This window comes from Nansenia antarctica (assembly GCF_963989245.1).
Source record: "Nansenia antarctica genome assembly, chromosome: 2".
Taxonomy (NCBI): Eukaryota; Metazoa; Chordata; class Actinopteri; order Argentiniformes; family Microstomatidae; genus Nansenia; species Nansenia antarctica.
The window spans coordinates 19,533,921-19,557,980 of record NC_137675.1 but is presented as its reverse complement, the minus strand read 5'-3'; the positions used below and the strand labels follow the sequence as shown (position 1 = coordinate 19,557,980).

At 43.5% G+C, this 24,060-nt stretch overlaps 1 protein-coding gene across 1 annotated transcript; it reads right to left on the bottom strand.

Moving 5' to 3' along the window:
* Positions 1-7,544: 7,544 nt before the first annotated feature.
* LOC308149912 (E3 SUMO-protein ligase CBX4-like) lies at positions 7,545-13,039 on the bottom strand (the record flags this gene model as incomplete). Its single annotated transcript, XM_080522791.1, has 5 exons — positions 7,545-9,074; positions 9,926-9,992; positions 11,749-11,814; positions 12,743-12,786; positions 12,971-13,039. The coding sequence occupies 5 exons, from the start codon at positions 13,037-13,039 to the stop codon at positions 7,545-7,547; spliced, it is 1,776 nt and encodes a 591-aa protein (XP_080378917.1).
* Positions 13,040-24,060: the final 11,021 nt, after the last annotated feature.

The following is a 24,060-nucleotide window of genomic DNA, read 5'->3' as shown; positions in this document are numbered from 1 at the left end:
GTGCGTATCCAATTAGTTGGTTAACGCAACAATTGGAGGGATATTTGAAATAGACGGACAGCCAACGAAACAAAACAATAATAACTAAATACCAACGTAATAATAAAGGAAACTAATGGTTGCCTATACACAATTTATCTAAGTAGCCTATAAGAATGATTATTAACATCTAATGATTATAACACAAATAACAATTATTGAACGATAGATCTAGATAAATAGGCTTAAAATAATAATAGAAAATTGGACAATTATTAGATAACAACAATGATATTATTATTGCTGTTAGTAGGCTATAACAATTATTACTACTACTAGTCTAATAATAACCTATTGTAATTGTTATTATTTAATGATAGGCTACATATTATTATCAATACCATTAGATTTGTATTATTTCATCATTCATACATATTAATTGGAAGATTGGAAGATTAGGTGGGTTGGATTAGAATAGGTGAAGCTATTTTTACCAAACCTTTAATTGTATTATTGTTTTTTGTCTCAGCGCGATTTCATGTTTTTCTTTGTATTGAAAAAGTTAACTTTCACCCTCATCAACTGCCTGCACGTCGACCAAACAAATGGACTAATTTAGCAGTCGTCGGTTTCTTGCTAAACACGTTAAACGTTCTTTCAAAAAATAAATTATGACATGATGACCTGACGGCATTGCATTTCTTGTCGTTTATTTTCAATTGAAACTAAAGCAAACAATCAACACTGCAGTATGTTCATCTATTTGCCATCAAGTTACATTAGCCCTTTCTTTCACAAAACATTAATTCCGAAATCGATGACGAGTGGAAGTCCCGAGGTCTCGACTGAGCCTACGTAGCCTATTTATTCCATAATTCATTTTTAAATGTTTATTATATTTAAGTGAAATCATAAAACGCTGTCCAAAAACATCTTAACATAAATGATGCGAGTTGAATTGTGTACATATGACTTATCTCCTTCAATGTGCACATGCAGCATCGAGTAAAAGTACGAATATTTTAAAATGAGGTTATTCTGCTTATGTCCCTTCAAGACTGCAATGCCAAGGCAGTTAGTTAGCTAGATTATATGATTCTTGTAACACAGTCTACTTAATATTTTCTAATTGGATCCAACGAGCACACAGAGAGACCCATTTGAAGAAGAAGACCTTAGATTCGTGAGTAGCTCACATGAAATTCGCTATCACAGAAGACAAAATAATATTCATACAAATCAGTAAGGCAATGGGCCTAGCAGAAGGGTCCGAAAAGTCTATTTCGATAGGAGGAATAAGAGAGAAGGTCTTATTGTCTCATCACGCCTGTGCGTGTTGGTCGGACAACGTGAAACTAAGTTAAAACCTGTGTCGGTGTCATAGTATAATTGAATTCACGTTATTTTAATGTGCAGACTTAATGCATCATATGCATCCAGGGATTCCACAGACAAAGCCAATCAAAAACTGCCCAAATATGATCGACTAGACATAGGCTACTCCTCATACCCTATAATAATTCAACGAGGAAGCATATATGCAACCCCAGATCCATTTTGGGAATTGCAATCATGGCATCCTGCGCTGACATCCAAAAGCACAGACAAACCAGTGTCAGGCTGCAAAGGATTGGGATAGAGAGACAAAGGAATTCCTTCAGTACGTCAACCAACCAATGCATTATTGTGTTATATTTTTTTCATATAGGCCCAAAGCTAATACGCATCCTTCAATAAACATCCTTGTTCATCAGAAGCAATTCATTTTTATGTAAATTGCGCTCGAAATCTGCATTGAGATGGCTGCAGAGCGGGACAAAGGATACGTGCAGATTCAGAATAGCCTCAAATAGATTATGAGGCATCTCTCTCATTCAATTATGATTCGCCAAATGCATTGACACGAGGCGTTCATTTTGTTTATTGTATTTTCCACATTTTACGTAAACACATAATGCCAGCATTGCATTTTGTGCATCGCTGCACAGGGGGGGGAAGACGGGCTGCGGGTCTCCTTTTATGGTGGTGTGAGCGATTGGTCTCGGCGCGCCTGCAGTGCAGCAGTGGTTGCAGCCGTATATGGGCGCATGGTCGACCTGTTAGCACATTATTGGTTCGCTCGTATCTGGGCAACCAACCGCCATTACCCAACAGTGCGCGCGAGCGAAAACCGAACATTCTGCAAAGGCAAGGACATCACGCACGGGAGGGAGAGACAGTCTCTCTCCCGCTCTCGCAAGCTAAAGCAAACATAATGCACATAATATAGCACTCTCTCTCTCTATTTCTCTCTCTCTCGCGCGCGCACACACACACACACACACACACACACACACACACACACACACACACACGCGCGCGCGCACACACACACACACACACACACACACACGCACACACACACACACACACACACACACACACACACACACACACACACACACACACACACTTCCAATTAATATTTCTTTGAACGCCTTTCATTGGAAAGCCTATACTTGTAATGTAGATCATTTGAGGGTATACGTGCATAACACAGCAAGAGTTTGTGGATCTGTCAAAACAACTGGCCAACATCTGCCAAAGTACCAAAGTACATAAGTCATATAGCTTTGGACACCACTCAAAATGTCACAATGATTCTGTCCTTAGATGAGTCGTATGGATATCTGAAATGAATCAGGTAACCTGGCGTCATAATGAGGAACAACGCGTTGCCATGTAAGCAACTCGTCAACACCAAAGTTCGCTCCAGGTTATGATTGGGGTTGGAATTTGAATTTACGCCAGAGAAACTTCCCACATGGCTGTTTCGATAGAACTGGGGATTCTGGAAATTAGAGTGCCAGCTAAACACTCTTAAAAAGAGAAAAGCGTGTAATGAAGTTTAATTTTGTTTACGGGAAGGTTTATTGATTTCACAAGACAGCAGCAACTTATTTATAACCATCACAGTGTTAGTCATATAACCTACTGATCATTTTAATTTGATAATGCAGGCTTTTCAAAGATTGAAGAGCAATGTTATCCGTTTAGACAACTCCTGTTGCTATATTGCGTTGATAAATGTTTGACAATGAATAAAGGTGATCGATTACACAATATTGTCATAGCAAAGTTGTAAACATTTAGAAATAAGACCAAGAATGTGCGAGCTAAAGCCCTACGCCAAACGATTATCAATATTAGCTCAGTTTATAAGAACATATTTTATATTTGTGTAATTGTTCTATACTTTACAAGCCAGTCTCAATATACTTCTCTCCAGTCGACCCCTCTTCGATAAATAGGCTTATTTAAATGTATCGTCTGCAGACAATAAAATAAATTACAGCTTCATAACATTATCTCTACGGATTAATAAGGCCTATAGACTATAATCTATTACATTTCAACTCATGATGGCAACAGTTTGAATGGTGTCACATGCGATTGGAGAACCACCCACGATAGAAAATAAACTGGATAGTCTAAAAAGAGACAGCCATTTTCTCTCTCGTCCTCTCGCATTAAACGGATCGAGAGCAGTTTTATTCGCGGGCTGCACAGAGGAAATGGTCGAGGGAGTCGGCGGAGAGAGCCGTGGTGGCGGTGCACAATCTAACCGATGGATTCTCTGCGACACATTCGTTGCAGTTTCGCAATGAGAATACGATACGAGGCCAACTTTGGCTCTTGAAACTGTGCATTGCGACGACTCATTTTACAGACAGTCCGCCATGTCAGTAGGCTACAGATGATCATTTAGTAGACATTCCTCACACTTTAACCACACCGTCTCTGGTTACGTTTGTAAATCTGCTTATAGCCTATACAGCGGCTGTTCAAATGGGGAATCCGGAATGATTGACAGGTGATATGTATGGTCCGTTCTATTTGAGAACAGGACGTCTTGATTTGTAACCTGGATAAATATATAGGCTATATTAGGAATAACAGGCTAAATGCAAAATGCAAAATGTTAATCAGCCATTCAACTTGTGGCCAACTTTTAGCCAACTATAGGGAAGTTGTCAGGAAAAACAGAAGTTAGCAATAAGCCAAACACTTAATAATAATGTCTATAATGCACCAGATTAAAAACACCCAAATAAGCGCAAAAACTTCTGCATCGGACAGCGGATAGATCAGTAACATTATAGGGTTTTAATTCTTTGTGTGTGTGTGTGTGTGTGTGTGTGTGTGTGTGTGTGTGTGTGTGTGTGTGTGTGTGTGTGTGCGTGCGTGCGTGCGTGCGTGCGTGTGTGTGTGTGTGCGTGCGTGTGTGTGTGTGTGTGTGTGTGCGTGCGTGCGCGCGTGCGTGTGTGTGTGCGTGTGCGTGTGCGTGTGCGTGGCCTACAGGTTCCAATGAGTGGGCTCCTGAGAAGAGAATGCGTGTTTCTGTATAGGACCACACCAGTTGCAGGACGAAAGGAAGGATAAAAACAGAACACAATCAAATCCTTCAAATGATGTCCTTAAAAGTGATTTGTAAAACAATGCATAGATTGTAGGAACATGGGTGGGTGACCCACCCTCCCCTTGCAAGTTGTCATGATATACAGCCTATATCATTTCTACCTTGGTGAGAACGATATGCGTATAGGCTACACTTACGACGTATACCGTATATTATAACGTCTGTGGGTAGAAAGAGTAGGCCTATATTCTCTCATCCGCAATTAGAATAACCATTAGTTATTACCGTTAGTTATAGAATATAACTTAGAACTTTTTCTTAGAATGAGTAGGCAGCATTCACCTGACATCTCTGCTCTCTGATACACGCTGGACCGTTACTTACCAGGGTCGATCCCATGTCGCTTTATCCGCAAAATGTGATTATTTACAAAACAATGTGATTCAAACCGCGTTATCAATGTTGTCGGCCTTGTATGCGCAGTTCAATGAAACATGACGATGGGAAAGTGGGAATCGTGACCTTGTAAATGAATGCAACAAACCTCATTAGTCCTCTCTGGATATTGGCCTTGAGCGTTGCAGGCAGCTCAGAAATCAGCCCATGTTAAGAGTTGCATATATTGTAGGCTAAGCTACAGAAAGACTGTTTTATAGCCAGGTGTTGAAAATTAAATGCTGGGGGCTCACCAAAGAGCCATTATAGGCTATGTAGCCTAACCCTAATCCTAAAGTATCAGTGTTTGATGTCATGTGAGCAAATGCAACCACGTAGGCCTACTACGTGTACGGGTGTAACTTAATGGAAGAAGAAGTTACTGGCATGTTTTATTACTCTGAACGCCATTGTGGCATTGCCGATAGAAAACGGACAGGGTCATGCACATTTTCGTGCTGCTTATGCATGCATATGTATGTATTTGCCCCATGCAAAGTCGTTACTAGGCAAAGCTGCAACCTATACCCTTCAGTTATTCATGGTTGCCTGCAGCTGCTAACCTTTGTACATAAAAAAAAACTATCTCTATTCCTGCAGGACAGGAAGCGAGGTTAGTTCTGCATTTATTTGAGCCTCCTGCTAGAATGCGAGTGCAAACAGGTCATGTGGTTTCTTCGAGATGTGTTGTAAGAGCCAAGAGCATCTCATCCTCGTGTGCTATAGCATAAGCAATACAATGTCATTTGGGTGGAAGGTATAGCGAAGACACATTACTATTCTATTCATTCCATTTCTATTCAGGTGATTATGGTGGTGAACGTATAAAGACGAGATCGGGTGACGGCGTATAACTTGCTAACAATTTTATTATTGCAAAAACATATCAGCGGAAACCTTTTCAGTTAAGTCTGCACACACACACACACACACACACACACACACACACACACACACACACACACACACACACACACACACACACACACACACACACACACACACACACACACACACACACACACACACACACACACACACACAACAGCGAAGTGCCTCTGTTCTCTCGCTCTCTCTCTAAAGCAGTTACAATGCATTTCTCTCAACAACCAAGAGATGAAAGGGATCTCAAACAAACACATTAAGGAGAACGTCGGGTGAACTAACGGTTTTTGGATTATACCAACAGTATACAATGATCAGGCGGGCCTACAACTTACAACAATTCAGTTGTCTTAGAACAGAAGATGTCACCCATGTGGCAGGGTTTCAGCCCATGGAAAACCTGCTTCAAACCCCTACGCATTATGAACTAGGCTTACATAGCCTAGTTCAACTCAGGTAATCATTACTTCTTGGCAGATTGATATAGACAAAACCTGAAATGTGAAATTTCTGCAGATTGTATACTGTTGCTTTTATAATAACCCTTTGTTTCCATTCTGAAAAAGATATTCACATAATTATTTCATTATTTATTTATTATTATGGTTAGTAGGCCTATACATTTGATCATGATGCATCATTTTCGACACATAATGACCCCCATAAGCAATTATTTCAAACGCCCTCTTCATGTTTTACAATAACACTGGAAACCTTTTTATAAATAGGGTAAATTATAAGGTAGCATTGTTCTCTCTACCTTTACTGAATGACGCATGTCCAATTTCAGATCTTTAAGACAGTACAAGTACAACAGACTTCGATGCTGAATTGTTACAGGGATATGGAGACCAAATCATATTAGTGGGAAAACAATACTTGAAACCAAAGCATCAATCTATCTTCCTAAACCTCATTCTAGATTCTATGCTCATATCCATTTACCAGTGTCTATTGTCATATATGCATTTCTCAGCAGCTGTTTCCTCTCAGCATACAACAGTGCAATGTACACGTTGGCTCCCAGGTCCTTCCTTCTTCTACTGGTGCAGTTTCACCCAACAAGGCCCTGCATGTCTGTCTGTCTCTCACTCTCTCTGTGGCCCCATGGTATGATATGATCTGTCCAAGCAACATGCTTTCCAGTTTGAGTTCCCTAGTCTCTCCATCTTGCAAACACACACGCGTGTGAACGCTTTGACTCATACACACGCACCTGCATGCATGCACACACAGGCGCACGCACACACGCACACACAGGCGCACGCACACACACACACACACACACACACACACACACACACACACACACACACACACACACACACACACACACACACACACACACAGGGAAACAAACTGAGAAACAGAGAGGATGTAATATACCAAAATTCAATATATAGACTTTAGTTGTTTTTTTGTTTAGTTTTTTTTTTACAAAATCAGGAATATACATACTTAACAGATTTCTGAAACAAATACTATAAAGGAAAATGGATTTAAATCCGTTAGCAAAAGTAAGGAACTATATACACAAGTTAAGTGCTTTTTCACTGTAGCTTGTAACTCATTTAGAAATAGCTGACGTTACCAGGTAGTATTGGACACAAACTCTGAATCTCATTCCAATAATAATGGCAACCAGAGCTATACCATTGGTAATAATATGCGTTAGGAATCTCTGTATTTCACAGACGTTATTTAAACCCCACTAAATGCAAACATTGCAAGGAGGGTTCTTATTTACATTCAAGAAATCTGAAAATACCAATATATTCAACATACACATTTGTAAATAAAACACAGCTGTTGTGGATGTCTCTCATGTCCTTGTGGTTCTGCTTCACTATGCCGTTATGTATTCCTTGAACGTCACAGTGAGACAGTTTGTTGTGATGTCCGTGATGACTACATTCCCAAGGAAAGGCTTGAAGGAGGGAAAAGAGGAAGGAAAAGGAGTCTCCTCCTCCTTCTCTGTCTGTTCTGTGGTCAGGGCAATCGGCGGCTCTGCCTTTTCCTCCTCCACAACAGGAGGTTGTGCAACTGTAGGTACTGTGACCTCCATTTTGGATCTTACACAGCTGAGGTCCATGGGCTCTTCTTGGTTAACATCCAGGAAATTATAGTCCCGGTGGCCATTTTGGATCTGGTGATGGCCATTATGGTCCATAGTGTTGCTCTGAGGGGGTGAGGAAACTGTGCAGGGGGCACTGATACTCCTGGAGCTCAGAAACCTTTTACAACCACCCCGGTCCTCCTCGTCTGCCTCAGAGAGGTGACGTTTGAGGGACGGAGACGCGTTACTATGGGAAGCCTGCGTCCTGCTATGGTCTACGTGAAGGACAACACCCCTGTCAAACATCCAGGGGGCGGCCAGATTAGCTTTGGTTGTCAGTTGTAACGGCTGATCCCCTAGAAGCTCCTTATGACCTTTGACCCCAGTGTCTTTATCCTGTTCTGCCGATGTAGGCTCCGGTTTGTCAAAGTTGCCTTTCCCAAGGGGGCACAGTCTGTCAGATCCAGAATGAGCAACAACAACGTGCGGCTTGTCCTTGTGGTGGTCTTTAGCAAATCCATTTGTGAGACCCAGTTTCTTGACAAGCCTCATCTTCTCCAGGTGGTTTTCCATACTGCTATCCTGGGGTCCGTCTTTATCTGACGGTGGTTTCTCTGCAGTATCCGAATCGCCATTTTTAATCCTAGCGGCCTGCGTTCCGTTCTCCATGTACTTGCTCATAACAATAACAATCCGCCCGTTCTTGTTTTTGTTCTTAACTATCTTCAGCTTGCCGCTGACACCATTGGTCTGCGCCTGCGTCTGCACCAGTGGTGGCTGCGGTGGAGGAGGAGGAGTGTCCTCCTTAGCCGCCGCCGCCACCACCACCTCCACCTCCTCGCTTTTCTCAGATTCGCCGCCGTCGCCGTTCAGATGTGCCGGAAGCTTCTTCAGCTCCATGGTGATATCCTTCACTTTACTCAGACACCCAGAGTCCTTGTCACGGACCCACTTCTGCTGCAGGGCCGGAGGCAGGTTCCAGCCACGGTTTGACGCCGCTACCACCACCTCGGGAATCTTCAGCTCCCTAGGCTTCAGGTACTGGGTGTCGTACATCTTGGGGTCTGGCTGGTAGTGGTGGTGCTTCTTGCTGTTGAGTTGGTAGTATAACTTCTTCTTGCCGTTGGCCTGCTGCTCTGCCTCTCGCTCCTTGCAGAGGAGGGGCTGGTACTGGTGGTGCTTCTTGCTGTTCAGCTGGTACTGCTGGCTTTGAGACCGGAGGGACTGGATTGGGTCAGCCTTCTGCCGGTTGTTGTCCTCATCTACGGACGTCTCCTGGAGGCCTGAGAGCACACTGGAGCGCCTTGCAAAGGACGGGACCTGGGAAACAAAAAAAAATCACCTGTTAATTATCCGATAATCAGAGATAGCGTTTATTATTGGAGAACTTGACTAATTGACGTGATGATTTGAAAGTGTTCCTCAGTCAGAAGTATTAAACTAACATTAAACGTATGTCCCTGGGGTTCTCTTTATAAATGTTTTATTTTTTTCAATGTTGCTTATTCTGGCACTGGTTTATGACCTAGGACAATGAAGAGCAGTGTTATAGTTAAAATAGGTGCTAGTGCTGGGCTAGAACAACATGTTCTGATTTGAAAAACACAGTTCTAGCCTGTAGCCTTTGGGAATGCCCTAGACATGTGACCTTAACCAGTGTTAGTGTGTACGGCCTCCTACATACATATTTGAACAGCCCTGTCTTCCAGCGCATAAAAGTCTCTCGCAGTCACCTCTCACCGCCATCAGTGTGACATTTCAGTGTCTCCTGTAGCTTTGTGACCTCAGCTGAGAGGAATGTCACAGGCTGCTTTGTGCCCCATCAGTGACTTTATCCCCTGTGTTACCACCAACACCCTTCTGAGGGGAACAAACGCTCTCTACAGGGGTTCCCCTGCCCTTTGGATTTGTAACTGATGTCTGCATGTTCTATTCACAGTTCTACAGTCACAACTTTTAGAGTCCAGGAAACGCAGTGTGGATCAAATCAATGCATTGTTTTTCTTTATAGCTAATCTAATTCATATGGCAGTACGAAATTATGGGGAAAAAAATTCTGGAAAATAAGAAGACAGAGTAGATCTTTATGATCATATGCCATACAAAATGTATTAGTGACATTTTGTTGTCTTACTTGTAATATGAGAGGAGGGACAACAATGACGACTCACCTGTACCAGAAGCTGTTTGGGTTTAGGCCCTCTTTTACGATACCCCATCTGATGATCTTGTCTCTCCCTGGAGAAACATAGAAAATAACCACTGTTAGTCAAACCATCCGGAGATTATCATTAACATGTGTCAATAGCTGGCAACATAAGTATAACTAGGTCCCACGGGACTTCACTTGGAAACCCTCGGGCCCTAACAACGGGGTCAGACACCAAAAAGAAATGAAGGTCAGACAAGACGGCTTGAACTGTGCTCTCTACAAACTATGTTCTCAACATTGTATTCAAATGGTACTTTCAACCCTGCTGTTGTAATGGTGTAATGGTGATGGCAGGCAACAAGTAGGGAAAATCCCATCAACAACTTAATCACAATTAGTGACATGTAAACAACGCTGGAATGCCCCTCATGCAGTCATAATGCCATCCTATCATTCAATGATGACCTATAATTGAAGGCATGGGACATGCATTTCAAAATCTCATGATGTAATTTCTGTGTCAGCTGCAGCAAATGTATGGCCTTTGGACCAATCCACACACATACAATCCCATATTGATTTTCTAATATAGGGTCTAGGCTTAGATTATTCAAAAATCATTGAGATATGAACATTAAATCATCTGCCAGCTGAAAACAACATTTAGGGCTGGTTTCACATACAAGGCTTGAGCCTAGCCCTGTACTAAATCACACTTCACATGTAACATTTCCATTGAAGATGCTTTTTAGACCAGGATTACGCTTAAGCCTTGTCTGTGAAACCGGTCCATAGTCTATTTAGTAAGGAATACTCAGTTCCGTGCTCATAAGAACGGCACTCTCATATCCCTGGTGAACACCTTTCCTTTTAGTGCTGCTACCTTAAACATGTCTTTTTCATGGAGCAGTAACTCAATACCAGAGACAGGAGTGATGTCAGTCTCCTCCTTCCCCGTCCTCCACCCCTCATGTCTAATTACAGTGAGGACTCCGTGTATTTTCATAGCCTGGTATTCAGCCTGGTTTGACTCCCCGGAGAGACGCAATTAGCTACAATAAAAATCTCCCCCGTTTAGAGACGGAGATAATGGCGAAAACAGATACCGAAGCCCGTCAACGTTGACGGTGTAATGACTGAACCGACCATTAAAAAAAAAAAAAAAACGGCAGTTGCATATAGCCTATACCAGAAGAGGTGAGAGGGACAACCCGAGTAACAGGGATAGCACGTTTCTGGAAACCTAGGTGGGTGTCGTCTGGCTGGCTTACTAACACCAAGGCGCTTAACCCATAACGGGAGATTTAGCAATTACCGGATAACGGTTGCCTGTTTTGAAAAGAATACATCTTCAAAAGGCGCACGGGGATCTTTGAGCGGGTGCTTGTTATGATGGTATCGTGTATCACGAGGTGCCTGGAGCGCTTAGCGGAGCCTATATCTAATGTCCATAATTAGGCTCCGTTAGATTCACCCCTCCTCCCTGTTCCCCTCGCCCTTCTCCTCATCCAACAAATGCAATGTAGCGGGGACAGAGGGAACGAAACAAAGCACACTGTCATGGAATAGGCCTATTTGGCTATATGGTGGTCGCAGCCTTATATAGGCGTTATGCCACAATCCTAACTCGTTAATAGTCCAGAAGCACGTCGTAGCCTACAGAACACCAGAACAATTCCGCGTGCGCATAAGAGAGAGAGAGAGAGAGAGAGAGAGAGAGAGAGAGAGAGAGAGAGAGAGAGAGAGAGAGAGAGAGAGAGAGAGAGAGAGCACAGCAGACCTTGGCAGCCCCCCTCCCTACAAGGTCAGCACGTTAATGCGCGTGTGACGAGCAGAGCTCACCTGCTTTGGAAAGCGTCAAGGAGTCGCGGGTCCAGAATGTTTTCTTCCGGTTCCCACGTGTTATATCTATCGAGAGAGAGAGAGAGAGAGAGAGAGAGAGAGAGAGAGAGAGAGAGAGAGAGAGAGAGAGAGAGAGAGAGAGAGAGAGAGAGAGAGAGAGAGAGAGAGAGAGAGAGAGAGAGAGAGAGAGAGAGAGAGAGAGAGAGAGAGAGAGAGAGAGAGAGAGAGAGAGAGAGAGAGAGAGAGAGAGAGAGAGAGAGAGAGAGAGAGAGAGAGAGAGAGAGAGAGAGAGAGAGAGAGAGAGAGAGAGAGAGAGAGAGAGAGAGAGAGAGAGAGAGAGAAAGGGGAGGGGGGAGAGAGAGAGGGAGGGGTGGAAGAAAATGTCAACAGCAGTCGCTTTCTTTCAACCTCAAACGTGCTGTCATCTTCGTGCATGGTTGACAGGAGGATCCGTTAAGAAACTAATTGAGAAATGTGCAATTCTGTTCCACGTCAATAGGCCTATATAATGTTGTAACCTTTTTTATGTTTCCACAATCCGATATGCCTCCATATCAACATGTAAATCCCTTATTTTATAGTAGGAGTAAAGTTAAGCACGGCAATTGAGCTCCGTAAGAAATAGTTAATGATTGCAAGGACAATCCTCCCTCAATGAACAAGCAAAAATAGTTTGACATCATGGAGGAGGATGTGTATCTTTTATTACACATAAATAAGTGATGGCATCCATAAGTTATAACCAACATCGATCGTGGCAAACGTTCTCTTCTAGATCTAGCGCGCGGGACACGCACCCGGGCCCAGCGCACGCGCGCGCGCACACACAAACACACGCGCACACACACCACACACACACACACACACACACACACACACACACACACACACACACACCAAGATGGTAAACTCCGAACTTAAAATTATGCTTGAAATATATTTGGCCTAACATGCATAGCCTATAGATAGAAGGCTATGTTGAAATGGAACTTACTTCGGAGACCATCCTCGCCACTTGACCAGGTACTCGATCCTCCCCTACGGCGATGACAGAGAATAATTCCTGTTATAGACTTTCGACAGCATCTGCATTACACCAACAATTACTCTACACATTATAACCAAAGTGAAATATAACGCATTGTAGACAGTAGACAACAAATAACCCCTATTATGTGGACACAATAATGACGATCATAATTTGGAAGTGTTTTTTCCAAACCTTTCTACTCCGTTTCTTCTCGATGCTCTCCACCGCAAAGACGTGCTCTCCCGCGGCGGGTAGCTCCATTTTCGATGCACGGAGGTTTTCTTTTCCACGGGGTTGTAGCCTCACTCACTGTCACTCTTCCCGCGTTCCCGTTGTTTTTCTGTCGTTTGAAGCGAAATGCAAAGAGTTCCCTCCACTCCGCGATCTTCCCTCTCTTTCCTTCCTTCTCTCTCTCGCTCTCTCTCTCTCTCTCTCTCTCTCACTCCGGTTGGAATTCGTTGGCAGGGACAGAGCGCGATACGGTTTGCACACGAGAAGAGGCTGCAGAGAACAGTTCATGCAAATAGCCATTGACGTGACGTCAGCGAGGAGGAGTTTTTTGGGGGGCTGGGACAGTTTCGTGCTCGAAGGTCCGTGGATGTGCAGGGTGAAATTAAACTACAAGAGGGTGCTATGCTATGGAAAAATAGACTGGACTGAGTCCCACTCACTATATTATAGTGGAAGGTGACCGTGTTATCGTGCCTAAGTATAGCCCTAAGGCTACAGATTTGGAACTTCTTCTTGCAGTTACATACATACGTCGTAGTCAAAAACACAACCAAAATGCGTGAAGCCATTCTCAAGACCATTCTCACCCTTTTTAATTAATTAGGACTAGTTAATTGAGCAATTAGCCTCATTTCGATATCCATTGGCATACGAATACCACGGGCACGAAGTCGGATTATTTCCCCAAAGGACATGTATAGACGAAAGATGCGTAGACCCTAAAAGTCTGATTGACCAACGCAATACCAATTGTGTGCCATAATAAGATGCCCACGCCTAATTTGTGTCATTCAACCCTCCAATAAACAAGGTGTATTTGCTCAACATGAAAGCCGAAAATGATAATCAAAGCCAAGGACACCCTGTGTTTAAAAGTCTGAAATAGGCTATGACAATGCAATGTCATCAAGAATGACAAACAATCAATCTACAAAACAGCAAATATATATCAAACAGCAAACGTCTATTATGTTAACATTGCCATGGCCATCCTCATCACCTTCCCCGTATGATTATCAAAATCATTGTGATATATTATTAACCTAATTGGAACCTATTGGCAGAACATCTCAAGTGGAATGTGGAATCATGTTCATAAAACCGCACGTGAGCTGGGCGACGCGCGGTAGGTACCACGCTCGCAACCAGACACCAACCATCATTCACCCAATGACACACATCTCCTTTCCTATTACTGTATTATTGTATCTGTCAAAGCAAGGTCATAAGCAGAGCACTTTTAGATGCCAGTGGTGCTCTGAGAGGCTATGTTGGCTTGATCTAGTGGATTTTTCGCTGCACTCAAACGGCCCGTGGTTGTGCGACAGATATGTAGGTCACGTCAGTTGGTCTTAAAACCCGTTGGCATTTCTTCCACTACGTTTATTTTTCTTCCATCTATCTGAATCCATGACGGTGACGTGACGGGCACCAGCCGATTGTGTTATCGCTTGGCGAGAGACGAAGCCTACCTCTGGCGATTATATAAAACCCACACGATGTGTTATTTCGCCTGCCTGCATGCACCTTACAGCACAACCAACGCCGCTGGTGTCTCACGTCTTATGCCAGCTGTCTGGTTGAAAAAATGGAAAAAGGTTGAGATGTGTGTTGACGATTCTAACCACAATTGGCACGAGCGCAGGCATGTGGAAACACGCACGCCCGCGCGCGCATATGGAAACACACACACACACACACACACACACACACACGCACACATTACACACCTTGATAATATGGCCTAACGCACAGTGAAATTGTAGGCTTTTAGACAAAAAATTTAGTTATTTCGTTTTGGTACGCCTTTGGTATATAGGTGCAAGCGTCGCGTATCATTTTACACATTTCCTAATAAAATTCAGCAGTGAACGGGTTAACGGAGCACAGTTCATGCAGGCGGCAATGCTCAGCCTATCGCAAACAGGCACGACTGCCTTTCCTTATAAGGCAATGAGCAGAAAACGCCAGAGAGAGAAATATCAAATGAACTACTTTAACGACTCTACCCGATTCACATTCGTGTATTTGCGTTCAAAATCACTCCCAAACGCACCCTGGCTATCAAAGCATTCATTATTTTTCACTAGGTTCGAGGGAAAGACCTCGAAGCGAAAGACATAATATGCATGCTGCCATTTTCTCTTCGCCTTGCGGGTCGCAAGCATTGGAGCTGTCGCATTGAAACTTCAAGTCAGTAGCCCCATTCACATTGATCTATTCGAAAATAAGACCCAAACGGTTGACTGTGAAGGCCACACGACGTAATTACACTCATTTAGCAAAAATTGGACCAAGGATATTTGCTAGGGCTAAACGAAACTGCCATATGAGACCAAACCATTCACACCTGACTCTTAAAATGCCCAAGGAAAAATTGGGTTGCCTCCTCATCAACAAGGCTTTGACTGTTGAATTAGTTGTCTACTATAATGCGTAAAATTACCATCTAATACCCATTCGGTCACAGTTCCACATAAAACAATGGGTGGTGTTGTTGCGATGAGAAAATGGACACCATTCTTTTACCCGACAATTCCCACTTCACCGTGTCCTCCTCGACTTGCGCACGGCACGTGTATCAAAGGTTTGAGGGAATGGGATGCACGTGCGTGCGTGTTAATATGTCACCGTGTGTCAATTCTAATAAGCTCAATATATGAATTGACTTCGGAAAAGCTGTCCGTCGGAAAGCAAAGGGTTCATGTCACTGAAAACTCGAATAATAAATGGGTGGTCTAGTCTTGACAAATAATAACTGAAATAGGTCTACACTAATCTCACAATTGAGAACACAGTCAATCTGAAAGGAATGTGTCAGGAAACGATTGTTAGGGGCTTTACACACGTTAACGACGGTTATCACCAAATATGGCATGACCGTCATCCCTGGTCATAATCATGAACCTGTAACTAACGCAGATGACCGTGAAGTTCATTACAGAACTTCTACAACGCTCTTATTGAAGGTTTAATTCAGAGGTAGCCTGCAATAGGCTAATTGTATTGCACGCTTGGATAAGGGGTTTTCCTGCAAAGAAATATGTTGTCAAATCTTAATTTACCAGAGTTTATTTCTTGAAAATAATTTGAACAGTACCACAAAGTTAATACAGTCGATGACAAAAAAAACAAAACACACATGGACTAGCCTCCTCCAACTGCCATGGTTGTGACGAATATCCAGAGGTTGACTCGGAGAACTTGAGATGAGCGTGAATTACAAATTATGTTCCCATGTCAAGTTAATCCCCTGTTACGTCAAACTAGTTGAGGCTATAGAAACATACGCTCACATTGAGTTCATTGCCTTCAGTAAGCTCGGACAAAATGTATGGGATTTCAACTGAACATGTTGGATAATTAAGGAACAGAATTGAGCACGTTTTGCATCGTCTTCAAATACATGCGATCAAGGGTCCGACAAGGCAGTATGAAGACCAAATAACATTAAGGTGTCCTTACTGAATATTTATCCCCCACAGATGAACTACTTCAACTTCAATCATCTTGTATGGACATACAGTATCAACCAATTAACAATCACTCAATACTGTTAGTGTCCATTAGAACATTTAAGCCATATGTTTATCATTTTATACCTCTTATTTCTGAGAAACAGACATTTTTGGACACAAACACACAGCTGTAGCAGTCCTTTGAAATAAAGCCTTTAGGTCAATGGCACATTATCAGGTAAAAACTGAAATGTTGAACTACACAAATAGATAATTTAAGATGGAATTTACTTGAATCCACCTTTGCAATTGGGATTGTGTTATCCAACCAATATTTAAATATACTGGTGGTATAGGACGCTTTATATAGGGATGATGCAAGTATGCTACAGCTTGCTACAGTCTGTCTTTCCCCCCAGAGAGTTGACTATGAGAGTAACAAGGTGAATTATGGTAAATAACGGCGAAGAGATGGGGTATGATTGGTCAGTGCTGTCCAATTATGACCCCCACAAGACGGAACGGTTGGGTTTGGGGTGTGTGTGTGGTGGGGAGGGGGGTGTTGGGTCAGGGTACATACAAAGAAGAAGAGTGCATTTGGGTCAAGGGTTTTGAGGGGTCCTTTCTGCATGCATGAATCTGAAGAGGGAGAAGTGGGCGAGAAGAGAGCAGTGTGTGCTAAGTAGTCAACACAAAGAGGGTCTAGGGTCTAGTGACAATACAGATGGCATCATATGTACATCAAACAAGCAGAGAGACACACGAGTAACATGAGGTTTTAGTGAAAACATCTTACAGTAAAAACATGTGAGGGTTTTTCCGATAATAGAACTCAAGAGGAAGAGAACTGGAATGAGGAACTGATAGTTCTAGAATGTGACAGTGGTGAATTCTAAACAATAGCGGCTTAATGACATTGTTCCAACACAGACAGGTGTCCAGGATGGTCTAGTAAGTAAGTATGTAAGTAAAGCTTTATTTATATAGCGCCTTTCGTACATGAAATGCAACTCAAAGCGCTTCTATGAGAGATAAGGTGGATTCTACCATCAGAGGGAGGGGGTTAAAGAATTAAGGTTTAAGAATCAAGACAGTAGAAAATTGTCTTTGGTCTGACACACACACACACACACACACACACACACACACACACACACACACACACACACACACACACACACAGCTAATCAAGCATGGCGCTTGCACTAAGACACACCATTAAACCATGATTACAGCATTTACATGATAATTAGGTTGAGATAATGGCACCTACTGTCCTGTTACTACTATGATTTAGAAGACCAAACAACTGCCTGTTACTATAGAGTCCACTGATAGTTTCATAAGCAAATCCACAATCCAGCCATAACCCTAACTCTTTTCACATAATGTAAAGAAATCAAACATTCCCAAGTGGGAGACATTCTTAGCTGGGAACTTAAGAATCTAATTAATCCACATAACAATGTGTGGGTGTGTGAATTGAATTAGGTGCAAATTATATTTATGTTACCTGAGGAATCTGTCTGATGAAGTTCATGTCGACTGAAATGTCATGTTTTAAAAAAAATAATATTGTTAATTAAATGTAGATTTTCTTTTTTATTGGCCTCACCTGCCTATGCAGTGTTATCTAAGGAACTTCTTTGCAAATATTCATAAAGTAAATAATAGGAAATATAGGATACAGATTGTATGTAGGAAATATAAAGCACTGCTTAAGTTATTCAAGTAACAATCACTGCTGTGTACTGAAGTTACACAAGACAAATAAAACAATAATCAGGAACTATAAAATAATACTTAAGTGACTAATCAATTCTCATGACTCATGACTCATTGAGGTTTTTCTCCTGAGAGACTTTCATAATGTCAACAGATTTCCAGTCATGACACCAGCCATTTACGTCTCTCTGCCCTCTCTTGCTATCTCTCTCTCTCTCTCACTCCCTCTCTCTCTCTCTCTCTCTCTCTCTCTCTCTCTCTCTCTCTCTCTCTCTCTCTCTCTGAGAGACGTCCTCTGCCGTCACAGCGATGACTCAACACTCCCTTTAGACAAGGCCACGTGATTGGTTAGATGCCCTGCGAGAACAGAGGGGCGTCAGAGCCAGGTAACACTCGTGACTATTGAACAATGATGATGCTGCAGCTCGATGACTCACCGCTGAAAATTCTCCATGAATGTATTTTTTTTCTTACCCAGCCTCCTCCCTCCTCCTGCTTTTTCTATCAGTGACGCACTCTCTCTCTCTCTCTCTCTCTCTGACTCATCATCAGGGAGAGTTAATCAATCAGAATATTGACTACGCATGTTTCGTTTATGACACTTGCGCCCTTCCGTGACATTTAAATTGCCTCATTCAAACCCTCGTCACTATAGGACAATGGAAACAGGAAAGGGACCACTGTGATCGACAGCAGTTTGAAAAACAAACAAGACTATAAAAAGACCTGTTGGTCTATTGTGCTCTTGACCGTTGAGCCCCTGAAATATGCAGTAAAGCTGGCCCCCAGGAGCTGATCGTGGGTCAGTTTTCAGTAGTCCACCCCCCCTAAACCTAACCCCCATAAAGGTAAAGGACATGACTTTGGAAGGCAATCCTAACCCTAACCCTCATCCTAGGAAGCAACTAACCCAGAACTTCTTCAGTTCTTCAGAATGGATCAAAACCCTAGTGTTCCATGAGGGTCAACCCAATGTCTCCTCCACCCTGCTACTAACCCCCACCCCCCACGGTAAGTGTGGAGATTGGAACAGGCCTTGTGATTCTCCGGTACGGAGAGTCTCCCCTTGGTCGTAGTCTGCTGTGTGACACCTCTGATGCCAATGTTAACCACCCTAATCATCACCCTGGCAGAGAGCGCCGCGGAAGCCGTTTTGGTCGTCTGGCGGGTCTGGATGAGACCCAGCAAGAGGCTGCCAGACGGGCCGAGGACCGGAGCACGGGCTGGGCTGGGCATGGCCAGCCAGACAGGCCAGGATGTAGTAGAACTAACAACGTTAGCATATGCCTTTTTAAGTGGTGAATAGTGTTTACCCACCCTTTACCTATCCTTTCAGACAGGCAAAAACCTGCTGACCAGGCTGTTTAGGCAAAATGTCGATTTATTTTTACAATAAAGAATTGTTTTTGTCCTGTAAGAGGACATTTGTCCTCCCAAGAGAAGCTGTACATCCCACAAGCACAGACAGGGTGATAAACATGAAACCGGTAACAAGTCGCCAACCAATCAAAGTGTTCAGACTTTTATTCAGAAAAAAAAGTTAAATACATTTCACTGTTGTTGAAAATCAATGAACACACTCGCTAGTCAAGCCAAAACATTGCAATGCAATGGATTCGGTGAGTAATCCCCACTACTCTACCCTACCACATTACTCACAGAATCCATTGCATTGAGTGTGTGTGTTCATTGAACGCTGACATTTATTCAAAAAAATTCAGAATAAAAGTCCAAATGGTCCGTCGGGTAGCGACTTATGTCCCGGTTTCACCAGCTGCTGTCATAAATGTACATCCCAGGTGCTGGATCAAAATGACACTAGTAGAGAAACGAGAAAGCGATCCGCACACACTGGTCGCTCCTCCCGAAATGTGTTTATTAAGACCAAAATAGTCCGGCCCGGAGAAACGGAGACGGGCGAAGACAGAAACACATAAACAAGATTTACAGAAGAACCCTCTCCTTCACCAGCAGCACGTCTTGTCTTACAAGTTTTCAGGAGAGCCTTGAGCCTTAGGAGCAGGCCCCACGTGGCTCACTGAAGGGGGCTACACCACCCATACGGCTCTCATGGCAGTCCCCTCTGTCTTCCTGTCAGAACTGGAGAGCCAGCAGCTGGCGGCCTGTACTACTGCACAGCACTGATACTGGAGAGTAGGACAGCTGGAGGCCTACTGGGGAGCCTCGATACTCTGATACTCCTCTAGCCCAGAGATAGGTGTAAGGAGTAAGGGTGTGTGTGTGTGTGTGTGTGTGTGTGTGATGTGTGTGGGTGGGTAAATGTTAAGAGCGGCCTGCAGCCATCCAGACAGCGCTCGGCAGGGGTAGATTAGGCTCTACCACCACCAGAGCTCTGCGGTACTGGACACACACGCACACATGCACACACATGCACACACACATGCACACGCACACACACACACACACGCACACACACACACGCACACACACACACACACACACACACACACACACGCACACACACACGCACACACACACACACACACACACACACACACACACACACACACACACACACACAAGCTAGCACACCCAAGCTTGCTAGTGAGCTAGCAATGACTGAAGAGGATTATTAGTCGACATCATGATTAGCGACCAGCTTAACGACACGCTGGTTTCATTTCAGGGGAGGAAATCGAGCCAAGATGGATGTCCTGGGGCTGATTGGAAAATGAAATGAAATGTTGTTTTTTTCCCCAGTTTTTTTCTTCTTCTTTCTTTTTTTGATAGCTGGTTAGCTAATAGGTTACTGGATTATTGAGATTCAGTCAATTACAAGCTGTCCTACTTGACAAATGACACATATACCAAGATACTGTACTGATGCATGTATTCAAAGCTGTTCTGAAAATTTGGAAGCTGTCTTTTTGCACTAGTGACTTGAATTTTAATAGACTTTTCAGATATTAAATTGAACATTGAAATCAGCCTATTAAAACCCATCCTTTTAGATCCAATTATTTATATAACAGCTGTGATTCCTTTTAATGTTATTCTGGAATACGACATATTAGACAAATGTATGTCTACATATTGTCAATATATTATTATTATAATATATATATATATATATATATATGTTAGTCCAATAGATGAATTGCAATGTTATGTGGTGCTATAGGTTGAAATAATTTCTTTGCTAAAAAACATTTGTACGATGTGCGTTCCAATAAGATGAACCTCATCCTATTCAATAGAACCGCCCCTCTAATATAAATCTTATTCAATTCAAAAAGGGTTGTTTCTATAAAAAATCGGATTCAAATCTGATTCAATCCAACAGAACTGCTTCTATACAATAAATCTTATTCTATTCCAAAGAGCTATAAGAGGGATGTGATTCAATACATCGGTCCCATGTTATTCTGTGAGATGAATGGTAGTGTGGAGCGTTAGATGGGAGTGAGTGGTGTGCTTATAGGAGAATGAATGGCAGCGGTGGGGCGGGTTTTCTGGCTCATTGCTCTGAAATGGTTCTTCTAGTGGCATTGTCACTGGGGCTAGGGTAGGGAGGATCTCTCTCTCTCTCTCTCTCTCTCTCTCTCTCTGTCTCTCTCTGTCTCTCTCTGTCTCTCTCTGTCTCTCTCTCTCTCTCTCTCTCTCTCTGTCTCTCTCTGTCTCTCTGTGTCTGTCTGTCTCTCTCTGTCTCTCTCTGTCTGTCTGTCTCTCTATTTGTCTCTCCCCCTTCTTCTATCTGCCTTTCCCTCTCTCTTTCTCTCTTTCTTGCTTCTGGCTTTCATTCTCTCTCTCTCTCTCTCTCTCTCTCTCTCTCTCTCTCTCTCTCTCTCTCTCTCTCTCTCTCTCTCTCTCTCTCTCTCTCTCTCTCTCTCTCTCTCTCTCTAAGCGAGCGCCACCGAGCAGGGAGCCCCCACGTCACTGCTTCCCTGGAGCTGGAGTGGGGGATGGGAAGGAGGGAGGGAGAGAAGCAGGGGGGTCGATAGAAAGACTGCCAGGCTCGTGGGGAGACAGCGGAATTCTGCAGGTTGCCACGGTGAGCCAGTCGATAGCGTATTGAGCACTTGGCTGCCGCAGCATGGAGGAGCGAAGACACGGAGAGTGTGAGTGTGTGTGTGTGTGTGTGTGTGTGTGTGTGTGTGAGGCATTTATATCACTCCTGGCCTGTGTGTTAGCACACACACACACACACACACACACACACATAAACTACACAAAAAAATCTACTATCCACCCACTGCAGACACGATCCAGACCACATCAAGCCTGCTGTACGTTAATGTACAGCTCAAGGGAAGCTCTGCTTCTCGTGTGTGTGTGTGTGTGTGTGTGTGTGTGTGTGTGTGTGTGTGTGTGTGTGTGGGGGGGGGGGTGTATTTATGTCTGTCTGTGTGTGTCTGTCTGTGTATGTCTTTCAATATGTGTGTGTGTGTGTGTGTGTGTGTGTGTGAGAGAGCTAACCCTTCCTCTGTCATGCTAATCCTAGTCTCCCGGCCTGTGTTGAGGGAACAAGGCCATTGATTGGAGTACCGTACGCTGCCGCATAAGACTCTCCATTGAGTCCTGTGGGGGAGCAAATTTGCCTATTTTGATTGAATTTTAATTTTCCGGAGGTGGTGTAGATAGGAAGGGAGGGATGGAGGGAGAGAGAGGAAGGGAGGAATGGAGGGAGGGATGGAGGAAGAGAGAGAGAGAGAGAGAGAGGGAGGGAGGGTTTGGGCGTTTCATTATAGGAATAAAAAAATGTTGGCTGCCCTGTTGGCAAGGGAGTGGAGTAAGATCATTTCCATCGGATTTGGCGCCGTAGTTTTAGAATCTAGGGTAGAGTGGAGAGTGTTTATTTTATTTCAAGACATTGAAAATAGTCATCATCGTACGGTAACCAATAAACAAGGGATGCAATTAAAGTAATAAGATGAGTTAAATATCCCGGAAAATAATGTATTTTAATATCCTAACCAATAAAAGGCTTAAGTCTTTAGACTATGTCCTGTATATGTGGAGGTATTGAATATCGGCCATTATAAAGTCAACCCCATATCCACCGATATTCATACGTCTAAATGGATTACCTGAGTTCATAAGGAATTCATTCAGACGACAACAGCAGCTATGAAACAGTTCACCTGCTTTGCCATTTAGACCAAGATCCTCCTCCTCATTGATTCTAATCAGCGTTCCTGTATGTCACTGGCCCCATCCTCTATCTCTGTCTCTCCCTCTCCCTCCTGCCCTCATCCTCCCTTTCTCTCTCTCCTTCTTGCCCTCATCCTCTCTCTCTGTCTCTCCCTCCTGCCCTCATCCTCTCTCTCTCTCTCTCTCTCCCTCCTGCCCTCATCCTCTCTCTCCTCCCTCCATATCCATGCTGACCTTTTCAATGGACTCTATCACATTTCTGCCTACACATCTCAGTCTCACACCCTGGGTTTCAGAGCAGAGAGAGAGGGAGGGAGGGAGGGAGGGATGGATGGAGAGGGAGGGAGGGATGGAGAGGGAGGGATTGAGAGAAAGCAGCCCACCAGGGCATAGCATCCTACCTCCTCTCTTCTCATCTCATATAGGCCCTAATCTGACCTTATAAAACCAAGTTCAGCCTTGAGATGACACACACACACACACACACACACACTCACAGGTTTACTAACAGGTACACAGCCTTGAGATGACAACACACACACACACACACACACACACACACACGCACACACACACACACACAAAAAAAAGACAAAAGAGACACTGCTTGCCACTGATTGCCATTTCAATGCCCCCACCCCACTTCTCCTGTCTACAGAGTTATGAGGAGCCCAAACATCATTAAAAGCTCATGGAGTCCTTTGATGCTACTCTGACACCCTCCGCCCCCATTGTTGGAAGGTAATCACGCTAACC